This window comes from Candoia aspera, chromosome 3, assembly GCF_035149785.1.
Source record: "Candoia aspera isolate rCanAsp1 chromosome 3, rCanAsp1.hap2, whole genome shotgun sequence".
NCBI lineage: Eukaryota > Metazoa > Chordata > Lepidosauria > Squamata > Boidae > Candoia > Candoia aspera.
In genome coordinates, this window is record NC_086155.1 from 56,185,658 (window position 1) to 56,204,596 (window position 18,939).

The 18,939-nt window shown below is 41.6% G+C and overlaps 1 protein-coding gene across 2 annotated transcripts in view; it reads left to right on the plus strand.

Annotated features, from left to right (window-relative positions):
* Nucleotides 1-613: 613 nt before the first annotated feature.
* The window catches only part of ST3GAL3 (ST3 beta-galactoside alpha-2,3-sialyltransferase 3), a 260,656-nt gene continuing 242,330 nt past the window's right edge, over nt 614-18,939 (plus strand). The window contains exons 1-2 of one of the 2 annotated variants that reach the window (XM_063297799.1): nt 614-864; nt 17,177-17,321. In XM_063297799.1, the coding sequence (XP_063153869.1) occupies nt 17,201-17,321 (121 nt within the window). In that variant the 5' untranslated portion in view covers nt 614-864; nt 17,177-17,200. The remainder of the gene's footprint in view (nt 865-17,176; nt 17,322-18,939) is intronic. The other variant, XM_063297800.1, reaches the window with a different exon arrangement.

Genomic DNA, 18,939 nt, shown 5'->3' on the forward strand with positions numbered 1-18,939 from the left:
ACGGGCTTCTTACATATGGGTAGCCAAGCCTTCTGGATCCTCACAGTGTACCGGCTGAGTTTGCAAGAAACACTAAGCCATAAACTAGTCAACCGTTATTTAATTAGCAAAATCCAGACGAGTGGTTAACTGACTAAGCCATGCTCATTAAACGTGGGTAAACACATTGTTCTAATAAAGCTACTATCGGCTGGCAGCAAAGCTTAATTTGACCTTGAAGATGGAGGGATGCCAATGGCGCCTCGCGATAGCTACACTATTTACCGCATTTAAATTATATCTTTTCCTCTAGAGGGTAGCAGCACAAACAATTTACATTGGGGCAGATGGGTTAAGATCGGGTCCTTTCTTCCCTTTTCAGTGTCTAAGATTCCTATCCTTATTTACGCCCTCCAGACCATTCCAAACTCTGCCGGGAACGACCGCCCTCCTTCGCTACGTCGCAATTGGCTAAAGAAGGTTTTTGGTGCCCCGTCAAGGACTGAAGTGAGCGGAGGGGGAGAGAAAATGTGGCCGAACTGATTGGACGTTGTGTAGCCCCCTCCGCTTCTTGCCTCCATTGATTGGACAGCTGCGCGCCTTCTTCTTGGTACGCTTGAGTGGGTGAGAGTCCTCCTTGTGCCTGATTGGGCAGCGTGAATCCCACCGCTCTCCCGCAGTAGTGAGGCTTATAGTGAAGAGTGCCCCTCGCATTCCCCCATTGGTCGTTAGAAGGTCCGCCTTGTTGTTTGATTGGTGATCGACCCCTGCCCTAGTGGCCGGTGAGGGCCAACTGCCGCCGCTTTTCGGCCCGGCATGGCGGGTTGCAAGGCGTCCAGAACCCGAGCCCGCAGGAAAAGTGGCCGGAATCGGCCAGCTACTCCGGTAAGCAAGGGAGCGAGGAGGAGGGATGTTATCTCAAAAGCGGGCTAGCAGAGAAGGAAGACATGAGAGAGTCCTCCGCTTCTGCGTCCTTTTGCCTTACCCCCCCCCTTTTTTTTTTGTCCTGGTCAGATGCCCGTCCCGCTGAGATTTTTCGCGTTGCTTCCTGTTGTTGTTTATTCGTTCAGTCGCTTCCGACTCTTCGTGACTTCATGGACCAGCCCACGCAAGAGCTTCCTGTCGGTCGTCAACACTCCCAGCTCCCCCAGGGATGAGTCCATCACCTCTAGAATATCATCCATCCATCTTGCCCTTGGTCGGCCCGGCTTCCTTTTGCCTTCCACTCTCCCTAGCATCAGCATCTTCTCCAGGGTGTCCTGTCTTCTCATTATGTGGCCAAAGTATTTCAGTTTTGCCTTTAATATCATTCCCTCCAGTGAGCAGTCTGGCTTTATTTCCTGGAGGATGGACTGGTTTGATCTTCTTGCAGTCCAAGGAACTCTCAGAATTTTCCTCCAACACCACAGTTCCAAAGCATCGATCTTCCTTCTCTCGGCCTTCCTTATGGTCCAGCTCTCGCAGCCATATGTTACTACGGGGAACACCATTGCTTTAACTATGCGGATCTTTGTGGTCAGTGTGATGTCTCTGCTCTTAACTATTTTATCGAGATTTGTCATTGCTCTTCTCCCAAGGATTAAGCGTCTTCTGATTTCCTGACTGCAGTCAGCATCTGCAGTAATCTTTGCACCTAGGAATACAAAGTCTTTCACTGCTTCTACATTTTCTCCCTCTATTTGCCAGTTATCAATCAAGCCGGTTGCCATAATCTTGGTTTTTTTGAGGTTTAGCTGCAAGCCAGCTTTTGCACTTTCTTCTTTCACCTTCATCATAAGGCTCCTCAGTTCCTCTTCGCTTTCAGCCATCAAAGTGGTATCATCTGCATATCTGAGATTGTTAATGTTTCTTCCAGCAATTTTAACTCCAGCCTTGGATTCCTCAAGCCCAGCATGTCGCATGATGTGTTCTGCATACAAGTTGAATAGGTAGGGTGAGAGTATACAGCCCTGCCGTACTCCTTTCCCAATCTTAAACCAGTCGGTTGTTCCGTGGTCTGTTCTTACTGTTGCTACTTGGTCGTTATACAGATTCTTCAGGAGGCATACAAGATGACTTGGTATCCCCATACTGCTAAGAACTTGCCACGATTTGTTATGGTCCACACAGTCAAAGGCTTTAGAATAGTCAATAAAACAGAAATAGATGTTTTTCTGAAACTCCCTGGCTTTTTCCATTATCCAGCGGATATTGGCAATTTGGTCCCGAGTTCCTCTGCCTTTTCTAAACCCAGCTTGTACATCTGGCAATTTTCGCTCCATGAATTGCTGAAGTCTACCTTGCAGGATCTTGAGCATTACCTTACTGGCATGTGAAATTAGTGCCACTGTTCGATAGTTTGAACATTCTTTAGTGTTTCCTTTTTTGGTATGGGGATATAAGTTGATTTTTTCCAATCTGATGGCCATTCTTGTGTTTTCCAAATTTGCTGGCATATAGCATGCATTACCTTGACTGCATCACCTTGCAAGATTTTGAACAGTTCAGCTGGGATGCCATCATCTCCTGCTGCCTTGTTATTAGCAATGCTTCTTAAGGCCCATTCAACCTCACTCTTCAGGATGTCTGGCTCTAGCTCACTGACCACACTGTCAAAGCTATCTCCGATATTGTTATCCTTCCTATACAGGTCTTCTGTATATTCTTGCCACCTTTTCTTGATCTCTTCTTCTTCTGTTAGGTCCTTGCCATCTTTGTTTTTGATCATACCCATTTTTGCCTGGAATTTACCTCCAATGTTTCTAATTTTCTGGAAGAGGTCTCTTGTCCTTCCTATTCTATTGTCTTCTTCCACTTCCACGCATTGCTTGTTTAAAAATAATTCCTTATCTCTTCTGGCTAACCTCTGGAATTTTGCATTTAATTGGGCATATCTCCCCCTATCACTGTTGCCTTTTGCTTTCCTTCTTTCTTGGGCTACTTCTAGTGTTTCAGCAGACAGCCATTTTGCCTTCTTGGTTTTCTCTTTCTTTGGGATGTATTTTGTTGCCGCCTCTTGGACAATGTTGCAGACTTCTGTCCAGAGTTCTTCCGGGACCCTATCTACTAAGTCCAGTCCCTTAAATCAATTCTTCACCTCCACTGCATATTCTTTAGGAATATTAGTGAGCTCATATCTAGCTGATCTGTGGGTCTTCCCTAATCTCTTTAGTCTGATCCTAAATTGTGCAATAAGAAGTTCATGATCGGAACTACAGTCAGCTCCAGGTCTTGTTTTTACCGACTGTATAGATGTCCGCCACGTTTGGCTGCAAAGGATGTAGTCAATCTGATTTCGGTGTTGTCCATCTGGTGAAGTCCATGTATAAAGCCGTCTCTTAGGTTGTTGGAAGAGAGTGTTTGTTATGTAGAGTGAGTTGTCTTGGCAAAATTCTATCAGCCTATGTCCTGCTTTGTTTTGTTCTCCCAGGCCATGCTTACCTGTAATTCCAGGTGTCATTTGACCGCCCACCTTAGCATTCCAGTCTCCCGTGATGAAAATAACATCTCTTTTAGGTGTGTTGTCCAGTAGGTGCTGCAGATCCTCATAGAACTGATCTACTTCAGCTTCTTCAGCATCTGTGGTTGGGGCGTATATTTGGATCACTGTGATGTTAGATGGCTTGCCCTGAATTCGAATTGAGATCATTCTGTCGTTTTTTGGGTTGTATCCAAGCACTGCTTTAGCCACTTTACTATTAATTATGAAGGCTACTCCATTTCTTCTGTGGTCCTCTTGTCCACAGTAGTAGATCTGGTGGTCATTTGATGTGAAGTGGCCCATTCCAGTCCATTTCAGTTCACTGACGCCCAAAATGTCTATCTTTAATCTTGACATCTCACCAATAACCACATCCAATTTGCCCTGGCTCATAGATCTTACATTCCAGGTTGCAATGGTGTGTTGATCCTTAGAACATCGGATTCGCCGTTCACCACCAGCACCGTCAGCCGCTAGCCGTCCTTTCGGCTTTGAGGTAGCTGCGTCATCACGTCTGGGGCTAGTTGAACTCATCCTCTGTTCCTCCCCAGTAGCATTTTGACCATCTTCCGACCTGGGGGTCTCATCTTCCGATGGTATACTGACATATCTCTGGTTGTACTGATCCATTTAGTTTTCATGGCAAGAATACTGGGGTGGGTTGCCATTACCTTCCCCAGGGATCACATTTAGTCTGACCTCTCTGTCATGACCTTCCCATCTTAGGTGGCCCTTCACGGTTTAGCTCATGGCATCACTGAGGTGCTCAAGCTCCAGCACCACGACAAGGTGTTTCTCCTTCCTAAAATTTGCTCGCGTGCCCGCGCCTGAAGATCCACCTCTCTTGTCAGGATATGATATTATCCTCCCCCCACCCCCCTCCGGCTGTCCAGATGTTCTGTGCTTCAACTTGTTACCATTTGGCGAGATGGGCGCACTTGTCATCATAGTTGCGTGGCACTTCGTTTCACCTTTCCTTTCTTTCCATCTGGGATGTGGTCCCAGTCTCACCACGCAGATAGTTTATGCTCACTGGATCAGGCATTCTTATTAATTTGTGGTGGGATTTGTTTATTTTTTAGCACGCAGCAGTCCTGGAATTAATTGCTGGGTGGAATTGGTCAAAACTGACAGTTTGGAAGGAATGAAAACAGGAATGAAAGATGTGGGTAAGGCATTCCATTAAGTGGGATGGAGGTTGGTTTGCCTGAGACCAATTTTTATGTTTAAAAAAGCTGGTTGTTTCATTTGAAATAGCCAGAGGTTGGTTCCACTCTGATTGGGGTCATCAACTCCTGATCCTCCAGCTGTTTGGCTCCAGCTGCCTGCATCACTAAGCATGCTTGCTGGAGCTGTTGGATTATGTGGGTATGCAAGTTTCTTACCTGTACTCTATGCCAATATAGGGTATGTTGCAGGGAAGGGGCAGGAAGCATGAGGGAAAAGGAGTGTCAGAACTCTGGTTAAATCTGTTGATGTCTGAGGTTTCCTCCACTTGTGTTTCCACTGCTTGGTGAACTATTTGCCTCTGTAGCTGAGTGGCCAAAGAAATTCTCCAGCTGCATTATTGAATGACCCCAGAGTGAAAGAATGCTGATTCAAATTGTAAGCCAAGCTGTTTTGTTTAAAGTGTGGGGAGTATCTGATGGGTTCTGTTCAGAAATGTATCTCCATTTGCCAGGTTAAAGACAGAGCTTCCAACTGCTCCCTCAGTTTTGTTTGCTTTTTAAAGAAAAGCATTGAGATGCAGATCACATATACAGAACCAAAAAGGGAAAGAAGCAAAATAATAAAAAAGGAACCAAGTAAAAGAAACTTGGGAGTATGTACCACACAGATATGATTACCTATGTGATCTTAAGAAGTAGAAACATTTCAAGTATTTATATTCATTATTTCTACCCAGAATGACGTTTGTTCAAATGAAGATAATCTGTCAGGAAAAACATTGTTAATAGAGTTTAGAAACCAGAATAGTTTTGGTCAGTGAGTATCTAGAAGGATCTGATCCTTTTCTTCTTTTAATGGAGAGTTTCCTTATGAGTTTCATCAACTTGTTTTGATTTTATGAAGGTCTATATTATCTCATATGCATCTTCATTAAACACAATACAGTACGTATTCATACAGGATGATAACTTTGTCAGTTACTCCTATTCATTTAAACTAGTGTTTCTTCAACTTTCTGCAGTTGTGGACATGGACAGCTAAATAAATCTTCTGAAAATATGATGTTAGAAAAAGAGTTTTTGGCATAATGTTTTCACATACTAATTTTTACTGGTGAGGAGGGTTTTTTTTTACAAGGCAGTTCAGACATTCAACCTCCACCTACATTTCAAAGCTTTGCAGTTCAGCCACAAGCAATTGTGTCTCTTGGGGCCTATTTGCAATCACTTGTACTTCCTCATGATGAATTTCCATAAGTGCTCCAGGGGGCTGAATGCAAAAATTTACAATGTGACTAGAGCTATGTGTATGAGAAGACAGAGAGGCTTTGAGGATAATACTGCTTTATAAAAAGAGACAAGTTTCAGCTACAAACTGATTTTGTTATTACTTTGAATTATGAATTTGGTTTAGATGCTGTTATGTACTTGAGCTCCACATATAAGCTATGTTTATGTTTCAGAGATGCCATGACTTACACAATACTTATTTATTTAGTTTATTATTTATTATTTCAATTTATAGAGGTGCCCATCTTGCAAATTGTGACTCTGGATGGTGAATTTAGGATTAAAACCAACTGAACAAAAATAATATATAATAACAGTAAACAAGAGGAACATAAGAATAGCAAAATGGCACCCAAGGGCAATCAAACAAAAACACATATTCACAATCATGTCAAGAAAAACCTCAATGACAAGCTTATCCAACCTACAGGGTTGGGGGAACATCCTGGTTTTCAAACAGTTATGAAATGCCAGCAAGATTGGGGCCAAACAAATCTTGGGGTGAGAGGGCATGGTTTTGAAAGGACAAGTGCTATGACAGAGAATGCCTGCTTGACTAATCTGGAAGATCACTGGAGTCTGTTAGTGTTTCTGTGATACTATTTATTTACACAAACATGTATGGCTGAATATATGATGAAGTGTTCATATCACTACAACAGATCCCTATAACCTATCCCTGTTAAGTTCTAAGGGAACTTATACTTTTATAGGATCTCTTGAAGAGCAAAATCAAACACGTTGACTACAAAAGGAACAGGATAAGTTATGTTCTTCTTTGACCTTTGAGTGAAGCTATAGTATTCTCTCCAACCATAATTGGCTATTTTCTCTTATTGTAATGACCAAAGGGTTATTGGCCATCAACTCTGTTTGGGCCAACAGAATACAGTTATAGCTTTGTTAGGCTCAGGCCACACACAAGCACCATAATGGTTCAACCAAGAGAAGTGTTGAGGTCAAGATAAGACCTGACTCTTTCATCAGGCCATGGACAGGATGAGGTATCTAATACTTGGAAGGAGAGCAAAACAATTCCAAAAGATTTAGGCTAGAACAGTGGGCGGAAACATTAGAATAAAATTTAACAGGGAGAAATGTAAAGTCATAGATCTAGGTAAGGAAAACAAAATAAACATGTGCAGGATGGGGAACATTTGACTGAAGAGCAGCATACGTAAGAAGGACTTGGGTCTACTAGTGGATCACAAACTCAACATGTCCCAACAGTGTAATGCAAATGCAAAGAAGGCCAGTGACATCCTGAGGATCATCAAGAGGAGCTGTCATGGCCCTGATCCCTTGCCAATAATCAGCACTTCTGACCCAGACTGGTTAGGAATAGATAGAAGGATTTTATTGAGCGGTGATCCAAAGCAAACTAAAGATCCAAATGATCACAGTTTCTAATTGTCAGCATAAATACATTCGTTTCCCCCTCCTCCCAAAAGTTCCTTTCATCTGGTGGCACCTCTCATCTCACACCTCCACTTTCCGACTTCACTCTCCGGCGTGCCATTGGTCCAAGGTGCTGAATTGCCATCAGCTCCTCTCCGTCTGCACATCCACTGGTTGTTGCTGTTTATGGGTTGTTTAACAATCATTCTCCACTGGTGTCATGTCAGAATAGCACCTGGCCAGGGGCTATTCATGATAGGAGCACAGAGTCCAGGTTGTGGGAAGTAATTATCCTGCTCTGCTCTGCTTTGGTCAGGCCTCAGTTGTATTCAGTTCTTCGTGCCCTAGTTTAAAAAGGACATTGATAAACTGGAATAAGTCAGAGATGGACTAAAAAGATGGTGAAAGGACTGGAAGACAAGTCCTACAGAAATAGTTAAAAGACCTAGGCATGTTTAGCTTGCAGAAGAGGAGTTTGAGAGGGACAAGATAGCTGTAGGGCTGTCACATTGTAGAGGGTTTGACCTTATTCTCACTTGCTCTAGAGGGTAAGATTAGAACTAATGGGATGAAACCTCAAGATTTTAAATATGGATTAGACATTAGGAAGAACTTCTTGACAGTAAGAGCTGTCAATAAATGGAATAGGTTACCATATGGAGTGGTTTCTTTTCCTTCACTGGAGTTTTTCAAACAGGCTGGATAGTCATCTGTTGGGAATTGTATAATTCAGTGTTTCTTAAAGTGTGGTCCGAGGACCCCTGGGGGTCCCCCTAAGACCCACTCAGGGTCCACAAAATCAAAATTATTTGCCAGCCTATGTTGAAAAACAATACAATATTAAAATCCCATCAAACAATTGTGAGAAGTGGTAGTGGCAGTGAATGCATCAATTTTAATTTTTAATATGGTAAATATTGATAAATATAACCCATACAGACAAAAGCTCTTTGGGGGTCCTCCATAATTTTTTAAAAAGGGAAGGGGTCCTGAGAGAAAAAAGTTTAAGAAACACTGGTGTAGTGAATCCTGCAGTGTGCAGAGGATTGGACTTGATGACCTCTTAGGACCTTTCCAACTCTATGATTTATGACCCTGATTTTGAATTAGACTGATGTTTTGTATTTGTGCTTGTACTTTCCCTGATGTGAGTTGTTAAAGTTGGTATAATCATTGATTTTCTTCTATATTTATACATACACAAACATGTGCATGTATATAATAAAAGCAGGAGGCTAATCCAGGGTAAAATTCATATCTGCTAATTCCTAAAAATAAGTTACTACAATTCTGTTAGTAATGTCAAGTCTTTATAGGGGGGTGATGGTAATCTTATAAGTGGAAGTGGTGAATATTACATTGGACCCTGTCATTAATATGGGATGTTAATCTGAATTTTTTCCATAGTTTGTCTGTTTTCTCTTCCTCATTCTGATCTTTGGATATTTTTAAGACTGGCATTTACTGTGAGTTTTGACAAACTATGGCCTCAAAACAGATTTCAGCTGTGACTGAATAACTGAGCTTGGTAGCCTCTTGCAAGCTATGATTTGTAAACCAGCGTGATTCAGAGAAAAGAGCCAACCACAATTTGTTATATCTAAATATAGTCTTATGATACAATTCTGTACATACTTAGCTGAGAATAAGCTTAACTGAATCCGGTGGAACTTGTTCCTGAGTTGGTGTGCAGTATTTTCATACAGATTCATTTGCTCAATTCTTTGTTTTACCTGTAAGCCCAACTGAAGGTTTAAGGAAGCAGAGAGAATAATTTTAAAATATGTGCTTTGGTTACAATCCAAAGTAAACCAGGAGACTGTGAGTCCTAGTCCCACTTTAGGCATGAAAGCCAGCTGGGTGACTTCGGGCCAGTCACTTTCTCTCAGCCCAACTTACCTCATGGGGTTGTTGTTGTTGTGAGGAAAATAGGAAGAAGGAGTATTAGGTTTGTTCCCCACCTTGAGTTATTTATAAAAATACTGAAGGCAGGATAAAAAAAATCTTTAAAAAATTGGGATAATAAACAAGAATAATAACTTTGTCAGTTAGAAAGTTCGTTTAAACTAATATTTCTTCAACTTTCTGTGATTGTGGACGTGGACAGCTAAATAAATACTTTGAAAGTGCCAGCGTCACACAAGTAAATAAAAAACCCTTCTTGTTTTTGATTTCAAGGGCCTTTGTATGCTTAAGTGAACCAGTTTTCAGCCACTGATCCATTATTGGGCACCAGCTGATTGGCAGGGAACATGGGGTGGTGGATACTGAGGTGGTTAGCAGCTGATTGGTGGAAAATGCAACAATGTGGGGCTGAGTTGATGAATGGGCTCTTGTTTGGCCAACTGACTGGCAGTGGATGCAGGGAGATGGCAGGTTGAGGCAGTGAGTGGCTGTGGTCTGGCCAGCTGACTTTTGGTGAACATGGGGAGGCGGGGGGCTCAGGTAGTATACTAGTTTTGGCTGGTGAATATGGGAAGGCTACCGTGGATCGTCTGGTGGTGTCAGACCAGAGTTTGAGAATAATTGATATACATGGCTGAGGAGGGTGGCATATGCTTTGTAGATATTTATGAAAGGGGTTAATCAGAACCAACACTAATAGCAAGAACTGGGTCTTCCCATTTTAAGCAGCTCTGCCTCTTATTGATCTTATGATTAGAAGGTTTTTGTTTTTATTTTAGCAGCAGTACAGTACTGCAATAATGGCACTGGCGTGGAAGCTATACCCTTATTCCTGAGAACTAAATGCAGATCCTGGAAAATTTAGATTACTGATTTGTCCAGTTGCAACCCTGGGCTTCAGCTGGCTGTCAGACAGGATATCTTCAACATTTTTTACAGCAAATTGGTGGGAAGGAAGCAACAAACAGTACAACAGCAGAATATATAGAATGGATAGAGACATTCAAAGTATGGCCTTTCCTAGTTATTTGGTCAAATGGGATATTGAAGCTCAAGGGGACTGCTTAGCAGGGAGCAGGGCTCAGGGTAGGAATTATAATTCCACATTCACAGCATCTTTGAGTGGGAGCCGTCTGTCCTGTCTTTTGATGCTGGAGGAAACGCTCAGTGTTGCTTATTTATTTATGGAACGTGTGTTTTTTACCAGAGTGCTCTCAGCAAAGCCAGCCTATGGCATTTCCACCTGCCAGATGTTTGGAGAAGGTATTTGGAAACAGATTGTAGAAAACTGGAGCCAGGATTTGGCAACCTGTTGGAATTAAGCCAGCATGAAGTTGACGTTTTCAGAGTTCTTGTATGTATTTGGTGGCTGACGTGGCAGTAGTGCTTTTTTTGGTTGCTGAAAGATAAAAAGGAGCCCAACTTTTAATTCCCAAAGTGCTCATTCATATTTGTTTTCTCCTATGTCAAGTGGTCTATAAACAAGACTAAGTGAAGTAGGGCAAAGGGGAATATATGCATCAGTTCAGTGGCTTCAGTCAACACATCTTGTTCTCATGGTTTGCTAGAGCATTGTGCTTGCAATAAACCACAGCTGAGTGGGCTTGAGAAGACACTAAGCCATAAAGACTATTGCAGTGCGCTCTACATGGGGCTACCCTTGAAGAGTATCCAGAAGCTTCAGCTGCGCGAATGTGGCTGCGCGAGCGGTTATTGGTGCCCCAAGATCGGCACATGTGACAGCACTGCTGCATGAGCTGAACTGGGTGCCAGCTTGCTTCCAGGTCCAATTCAAGGTGTTGGTTATGACCTTTAAAGCCCCACATGGCATGGGTCCAGGTTACCTGAGGGACCATCCCATCCCATCCCCATGACATCGACCTGTCCCACCCGGTCATGCTGAGTGGGCATGCTGCGGACCCCGTCGGTAAGAGAATTTCTTCGGCGGGGTCCAGGAAGCAGGCCTTCTATGCTGTGGCTCCCACCCTCTGGAACACTCTGCCCCCAGAGTTGAGGCAGGCCCCTTCACTCCTGGCCTTCCGGAAGAACTTGAAGACCTGGCTCTGCCGCCTCGCCTGCAGTGGGAAGGTGAATAGTTCTTCCTGGGGGTGGCTGCTGCCGTAGAGCCCCCCCTCACTGAATTAGATCTTATCTCCACTTGGACTTTATACTTATTTTTATCTTCTATTTTTATCTGGCTATTTGTATTTGTATTTTTGTATGTTTATGGTTTTTAATGTTAATTTTAATGTAAACCTCCCAGGGTCCCCCTTTTCGAACTTTGCATTTCTAGGCACAAAGATTACTGCAGATGCTGACTGCAGCCAGGAAATGAGAAGATGTTTAATTCTTGGGAGGACAGCAATGACAAATCTCGATGAAATAGTTAAGAGCAGAGACATAACACTGACAACAAAGGTCCACATAGTTAAAGCAATGTTGTTCCCTGTGGTAACATATGGCTGCGAGAGCTGGACCATAGGGAAGGCTGAGCAAAGGAAGATCGATGCTTTTGAACTGTGGTGTTGGAGGAAAATTCTGAGAGTGCCTTGGACTGCAAGAAGATCAAACCAGTCCATCCTCCAGGAAATAAAGCCAGACTGCTCACTTGAGGGAATGATATTAAAGTCAGAACTGAAATACTTTGGCCACATAATGAGAAGACAGGACACCCTGGAGAAGATGCTGATGCTAGGGAGAGTGGAAGGCAAAAGGAAGAGGGGCCGACCAAGGGCAAGGTGGACAGATGATATTCTAGAGGTGACGGACTCGTCCCTGGGGGAGCTGGGGGTGTTGATGACTGACAGGAAGCTCTGGCATGGGCTGGTCCATGAAGTCACGAAGAGTCGGAAGCGACTAGATGAATAAACAACAAAAAAGTATATATCTAGCCAATGTATGCCCCAGTTTACCCTGAAGTCTAAATTTCACATTATATTCAAAAAGTCAGGATATCACTACAATTGCTTCTGTTTGCCTGGGACTATCGCGGAATTCAGAAAACTTTGGCAAGTGCCTATTAAGAAGTTTTAATAAAATAGAGAAACTAAATCTGACACAATGAAGAATAGATCATACTGGCTTTGGTAGTTTTAACCAGTATGTAATTTAACAAGGTGTGAACTCAGACAGTGTTTCGCTGCAGGTGATAGTGAACTGGAAATGAAGCAGGCTTGGATTCAAATATATATATTGATACAGAGGATTTTAAAGATTAATATTCAGTTGAAGCTGGAACTTTTCATTTTAGGACTGATGGATAAACAGTTAGAAAAAAGCCATGGAAGATTATTTCAGTATATGATTACTGTGGCGAGGTTACTATATACACAAAGATGGAAAGATTCCGCTTTACCCACCATGGAGGGATGGTTGGTGAAATTGACAGAATTTGCTGTGACGGACAAATTAATCTTTTTGATTAGAGAAAGGACAATATCTAAGTTAATTGGTTATTGGAAACCCCTTAGGGATTTTTGCGTAAAAATTTTAAAAAATGAACTTGTGATTTATAGTTTTGATGTTTAGACAGGATAGATTATAGAAAGAAGAAAGTCATGATATAGCTTTAGAGAGAGGTTAAAATATAATTGTACTTAAAACTGTTGAGAAGAATATAGGAAGCTACTTCTTTATAACTTCATAGTAAAGGTAAAGGTAAAGGTTTCCCTTGACGTAAAGTCCAGTCGTGTCCGACTCTAGGGGGCGGTGCTCATCTCCGTTTCTAAGCCTTAGAGCCGGCGTTGTCCGGAGACACTTCCGGGTCATGTGGACACGGAACGCCGTTACCTTCCCACCGAAGCGGTACCTATTGATCTACTCACATTTGCATGTTTTCGAACTGCTAGGTGAGCAGGAGCTGGGACTAGCAACGGGAGCTCACCCCGTCGCGCGGATTCGAACCGCCGACCTTCCGATCGGCAGCTCAGCGGTTTAACCCGCAGTGCCACCGCGTCCCCCTTATAACTTCATATCTTTCTTTATATCTTTCTCTTTTTTCTACTTTCTTCCACTTTTTTATTATTGCATTTTTAGCTTTTTCTTCTTTTCTCTCCTTTTCATTTTCTCTGTTCTATTTTAGTTTGTATTAGTTCATTTTATTGCTTTTAAAACATTCAATAAAAATTATACGCATGCACACACACAAAACAGGCTTGAGTGTTTCCTCATCTCACTGTTTGTTCTTTCATTAATGTGTGCATTTAACCATGAGTTCTTCTTTTAGGGTTTTTGTGGTTTGCTGGATTTAAGATAGCCTTCTAGAATGGTGCTGGATCAAAACAGGAAGTAATTAATTGAGCTGCTCTTGCTAAAGGGAGGACAGAGGAAAGAAGATGTGTTTAAGCTTGTGGCTCAATTCTGTCTCTTGATCTAGGTTTCTATTTTGCTGTTCCAAAATAATGCATATAAATAATTCCTTCCAAGTACTCATCTTTGTGACTCTCACACAACCTACCAATTTAAGCAAAGTGACTCATGCATTAAGTTAGTAATGCATTCTAGAATGGTGGATTTGTATCTTCCATATGAGGAAGCAATAATTCTTGCTGCATTATGACATGAGCAATATAATATTAATTTTCCAGGGTCTAATGAGAACCATCTGACAAGTCATTATAGCCTAATATTAGTTTATAGTACCATATACTATTGCTAAAATTCCAGAAAATGTGGATCATGATAACACATACTTTGGTATACTTACAGTAAAGGGGAAAATGGGTCATTATAAATTCATATAAATTAATTTTTAATTTAGTTATATAAGAGGTACTGGTTATATTATATTCTCCAGTGTCATTTCTTGTTGTTTATTTGGTCAGTCGCTTCCGACTCTTCGTGACTTCATGGACCAGCCCATGCCAGAGCTTCCTGTCGGTTGTCAATATCCCCAGCTCCCCCAGGGATGAGTCCGTCACCTCTAGAATATCATCTGTCCACCTTGCCCTTGGTTGGCCCCTCTTCCTTTTGCCCTCCACTCTCCCTAGCATCAGCATCTTCTCCAGGGTGTCCTGTCTTCTCATTACGTGGCCAAAGTATTTCAGTTTTGCCTTTAATATCATTCCCTCAAGTGAGCAGTCTGGCTTTGTTTCCTGGAGGATGGACTGATTTGATCTTCTTGCAGTCCAAGGCACTCTCAGAATTTTCCTCCAACACCACAGTTCCAAAGTATCGATCTTCCTTCTCTCAGCCTTCCTTATGGTCCAGCTCTCGCAGCCATATGTCACTATGGGGAAAACCATTGCTTTAACGATGAGGACCTTTGTTGTCAGTGTGATGTCTCTGCTCTTAACTATTTCATCGAGATTTGTCATTGCTCTTCTCCCAAGGATTAAGCGTCTTCTGATTTCCTGACTGCAGTCAGCATCTGCAGTAATCTTCGCACCTAGAAATACAAAGTCTTTCACTGCCTCTACATTTTCTCCCTCTATTTGCCAGTTATCAATCAAGCTGGTTGTCATAATCTTGGTTTTTTTGAGGTTTAGCTGCAAGCCAGCGTTTGCACTTTCTTCTTTCACCTTCATCATAAGGCTCCTCAGTTCCTCTTCACTTTCAGCCATCAAAGTGGTATCATCTGCATATCTGAGACTGTTAATGTTTCTTCCAGTGATTTTAACTCCAGCCTTGGATTCCTCAAGCCTAGCATGTCGCATGATGTGTTCTGCATACAAGTTGAATAGGTAGGGTGAGAGTATACAGCCCTGCCGTACTCCTTTCCCAATCTTAAACCAGTCCATTGTTCCGTGGTCTGTTCTTACTGTTGCTACTTGGTCGTTATACAGATTCTTCAGGAGGCAGACAAGATGACTTGGTATCCCCATACTGCTAAGAACTTGCCACAATTTGTTATGGTCCACACAGTCAAAGGCTTTAGAATAGTCAATAAAACAGAAATAGATGTTTTTCTGAAACTCCCTGGCTTTTTCCATTATCCAGCGGATATTGGCAATTTGGTCCCGAGTTCCTCTGCCTTTTCTAAACCCAGCTTGTACATCTGGCAATTTTCGCTCCATGAATTGCTGAAGTCTACCTTGCAGGATCTTGAGCATTACCTTACTGGCATGTGAAATTAGTGCCACTGTTCGATAGTTTGAACATTCTTTAGTGTTTCCTTTTTTGGTATGGGGATATAAGTTGATTTTTTCCAGTCTGATGGCCATTCTTGTGTTTTCCAAATTTGCTGGCATATAGCATGCATTACCTTGACAGCATCATCTCCCAAGATTTTGAACAGTTCAGCTGGGATGCCGTCGTCTCCTGCTGCCTTGTTATTCACAATGCTTCTTAAGGCCCACTCAACCTCACCCTTCAGGATGTCTGGCTCTAGCTCACTGACCACACCGTCAAAGCTATCCCCAATATTGTTATCCTTCCTATACAGGTCTTCTGTATATTCTTGCCACCTTTTCTTGATCTCTTCTTCTTCTGTTAGGTCCTTGCCATCTTTGTTTTTGATCATACCCATTTTTGCCTGGAATTTACTTCCGATGTTTCTAATTTTCTGGAAGAGGTCTCTTGTCCTTCCTATTCTATTGTCTTCTTCCACTTCCACGCATTGCTTGTTTAAAAATAATTCCTTATCTCTTCTGGCTAACCTCTGGAATTTTGCATTTAATTGGGCATATCTCCCCCTATCACTGTTGCCTTTTGCTTTCCTTCTTTCTTGGGCTACTTCTAGTGTCACAGCAGACAGCCATTTTGCCTTCTTGGTTTTCTCTTTCTTTGGGATGTATTTTGTTGCCGCCTCCTGAACAATGCTGCCAACTTCTGTCCAGAGTTCTTCCGGGACCCTATCTACTAAGTCCAGTCCCTTAAATCGATTCTTCACCTCCACTGCATATTCTTTAGGAATATTAGTGAGCTCATATCTAGCTGATCTGTGGGTCTTCCCTAATCTCTTTAGTCTGATCCTAAATTGTGCAATAAGAAGTTCGTGATCTGAACTACAGTCAGCTCCAGGTCTTGTTTTTACCGACATAGATCTTACATTCCAGGTTCCAATGGTGTCTTGATCCTTAGAACATCGGATTCGCCCTTCGCCACCAGCACCGTCAGCCGCTAGTCATCCTTTCAGCTTTAAGGTAGCTGCGTCATCACGTCTGGGGCTAGTTGAATTCATCCTCTGTTCCTCCCCAGTAGCATTTTGACCATCTTCCGACCTGGGGGTCTCATCTTCCGATGGTATACCGACATATCTCTGGTTGTACTGATCCATTGAGTTTTCACGGCAAGAATGCTGGGGTGGGTTGCCATTACCTTCCCCAGGGATCGCATTTAGTCTGACCTCTCTGTCATGACCTTCCCGTCTTGGGTGGCCCTTCACGGTTTAGCTCATGGCATCACTGAGGTGCTCAAGCTCCAGCACCACGACAAGGTAACGATCCTTTGGTCAAGGTCATTTCTTAGTTCTGTGAAATATTTTTTTGCATGACAAATTACTTGTTTGATGCTTTGGGTATTGTTTTAAATAACCAAAATGATATGTTCCTGAGAAACAATTCAGTAGTGAACAAATTCCTCAGATTAAGGAGTCTAATAACACCTAGCAGTAGCATTTATAAATCAAGCTTGGAAAAGCAGCAAAGAACTCAGAAATGCATCCTGTTCATTTCACAAAATGTATTTCCATTCAGGGATGTCATGGATAAGAATGTCTGGATATTATATATGTTGGGAATGGAACATACTTTGATAGTTTAGACATGCTTGGTTTTTTACTTTACTTCTTTATTAGAATTACATTAGAAACATTTCTCCAGGAACTCAAGTTGGTATACATAAGATGCTTTCCTTCATTTGTTCCACATAACAACATTCATGTAAAGTTGGCTGGGCTGAATGATAGTAGCTTGCTCAAAGTCACCAAGTGAGACCTGCACCTTGGTCTCCCCAGTCCTACTCAGACATCTTAACCTTTATGCTACATAAACTAACTTGAAAATACATAGCTTAAACTATTTTTTTTTCCTCCCAGATTTTATAGAAGAACTATTCCCATATGAAGATGGGACTGCTGGTGTTTATGCGTAACGTGCTACTTGCTCTCTGCCTCTTTCTAGTCTTGGGGTTTCTGTATTATTCAGCTTGGAAACTGCATCTTCTCCGATGGGAGAATTCAAGTAAGTATAATGGTTGCATGGCCTTCTGAGAATCTTCATTGATTTATAGCTAAATGATTTTCATATTTTTTAAGGTTTATTTCTTTAGAACAGCCAAAGGAAAACTCAAACACTTGTTGAGTCAAGCTGTAACATTAAATTTGCCTTTTCTGGGTATTCTTGTTATCAAGACTGATTATTTGAATATTTAAAATAAATGGTAGGTTTCCTACTCTTGATTACATAAAGGCATTTTCATGGCTCTTGATTACATAAAGGCATTTTCATGGCTCTTGATTACATAAAGGCATTTTCATGGCTATGGCTATAATTCATGCTATTAATAATGATGCATAAACCTTTGGGAATTGTCTAAATCCACTGCCTTTGTTTTGGGTGTTCTTTTACTCTATAAGTAGAGGTATATTATTATCATTTCCCCCTTTTCTTTAGCTTATATATTAAGGCTGTGCAGCACTTTGGATTCAAAGGCTATGTGGACATACATGCAGCACTTGTCTGCAACTCCTTAAATGAAATGTGTCTTTTTCCTAGGATTGCACTGCAGCTGCAGAGAGCAGCTGTACTACCTTGTGAAAAGAGATAGCTGCTTTAAGGAGTTGAGGAGCTGCTGTATTCATGCTCCAAAGTACCTGTTTTGCCTTCAGTACTGAACCATTACACAAACTTATTACATATCTATGTAACTTATGAGATGATTTTACACTGACTGTACAAATGAATTATTTGATGTTCATTGAGTGTATTACATACAAATGTATAATTCAGCAGTTGCTTAGATACAACTACTGCATCAGTGTTTTCATGGACTTAGGAACAATCCCATGTTCCTATGCTTCATTTTGTATTGTCCATAGAGAAACAGGCACACCCAAAATCTATTTTCTAGTCTATTCTTTCCATTCTGACAAACATCAGCCACAGTGGTTTGGAATTCGGAGAACAGTAGTCCTAGCACATGCAGAGGATACCACATCAGGGGACACTAAACTAATCTTCTCACAAGTGGAGAAATATTATTTGCTTTTCAGTGCTTCATTAAGTTTGGAGGTAGTGTTTTATTATTAAATAGTTCATGAAATCCTCGATATGACTGATTGACAGGGATGTACAGTTCATTCAGAATTAATCTGAGAATAATCTCTTTTAGCATTAGCCTTATTTATTTATTTATTAAATTTCTAACACCGCCCATCTCCCTCCCAAGGAGGGACTCTGGGCAGTTTACAATAAAAATCCTTTTGCTATTTCCTTTTGCTTTTTTTTTTTTTTTTTAATGTACCACCTTTCTATCTTTTCTGGATTTAATACAGTTTTATTTTGAGAAGATGAGTCAGTAAATTCCATGTTCTCTACTATTCATGTAAACATTCCTGATATATGAATATTGTTGAAATAGTTTTCACAATTTGGTTACTGTTGAGGTTAGTTTTTGATTTTTGGCTGAATTTAATACAGGTAATGATTTGTCTGACCAGAGGGAATAACAAAGTCAGGTGGCTTGCTGGCCTTCATCTATCACCACTTTTGTGGCAGCATCAGAACCTTTTCCCAGATGTTAACATTGAAATAGTCTTTTTTTTTTTGGTAAGGGGTGCAGATCCTGAGCATTCTGTTA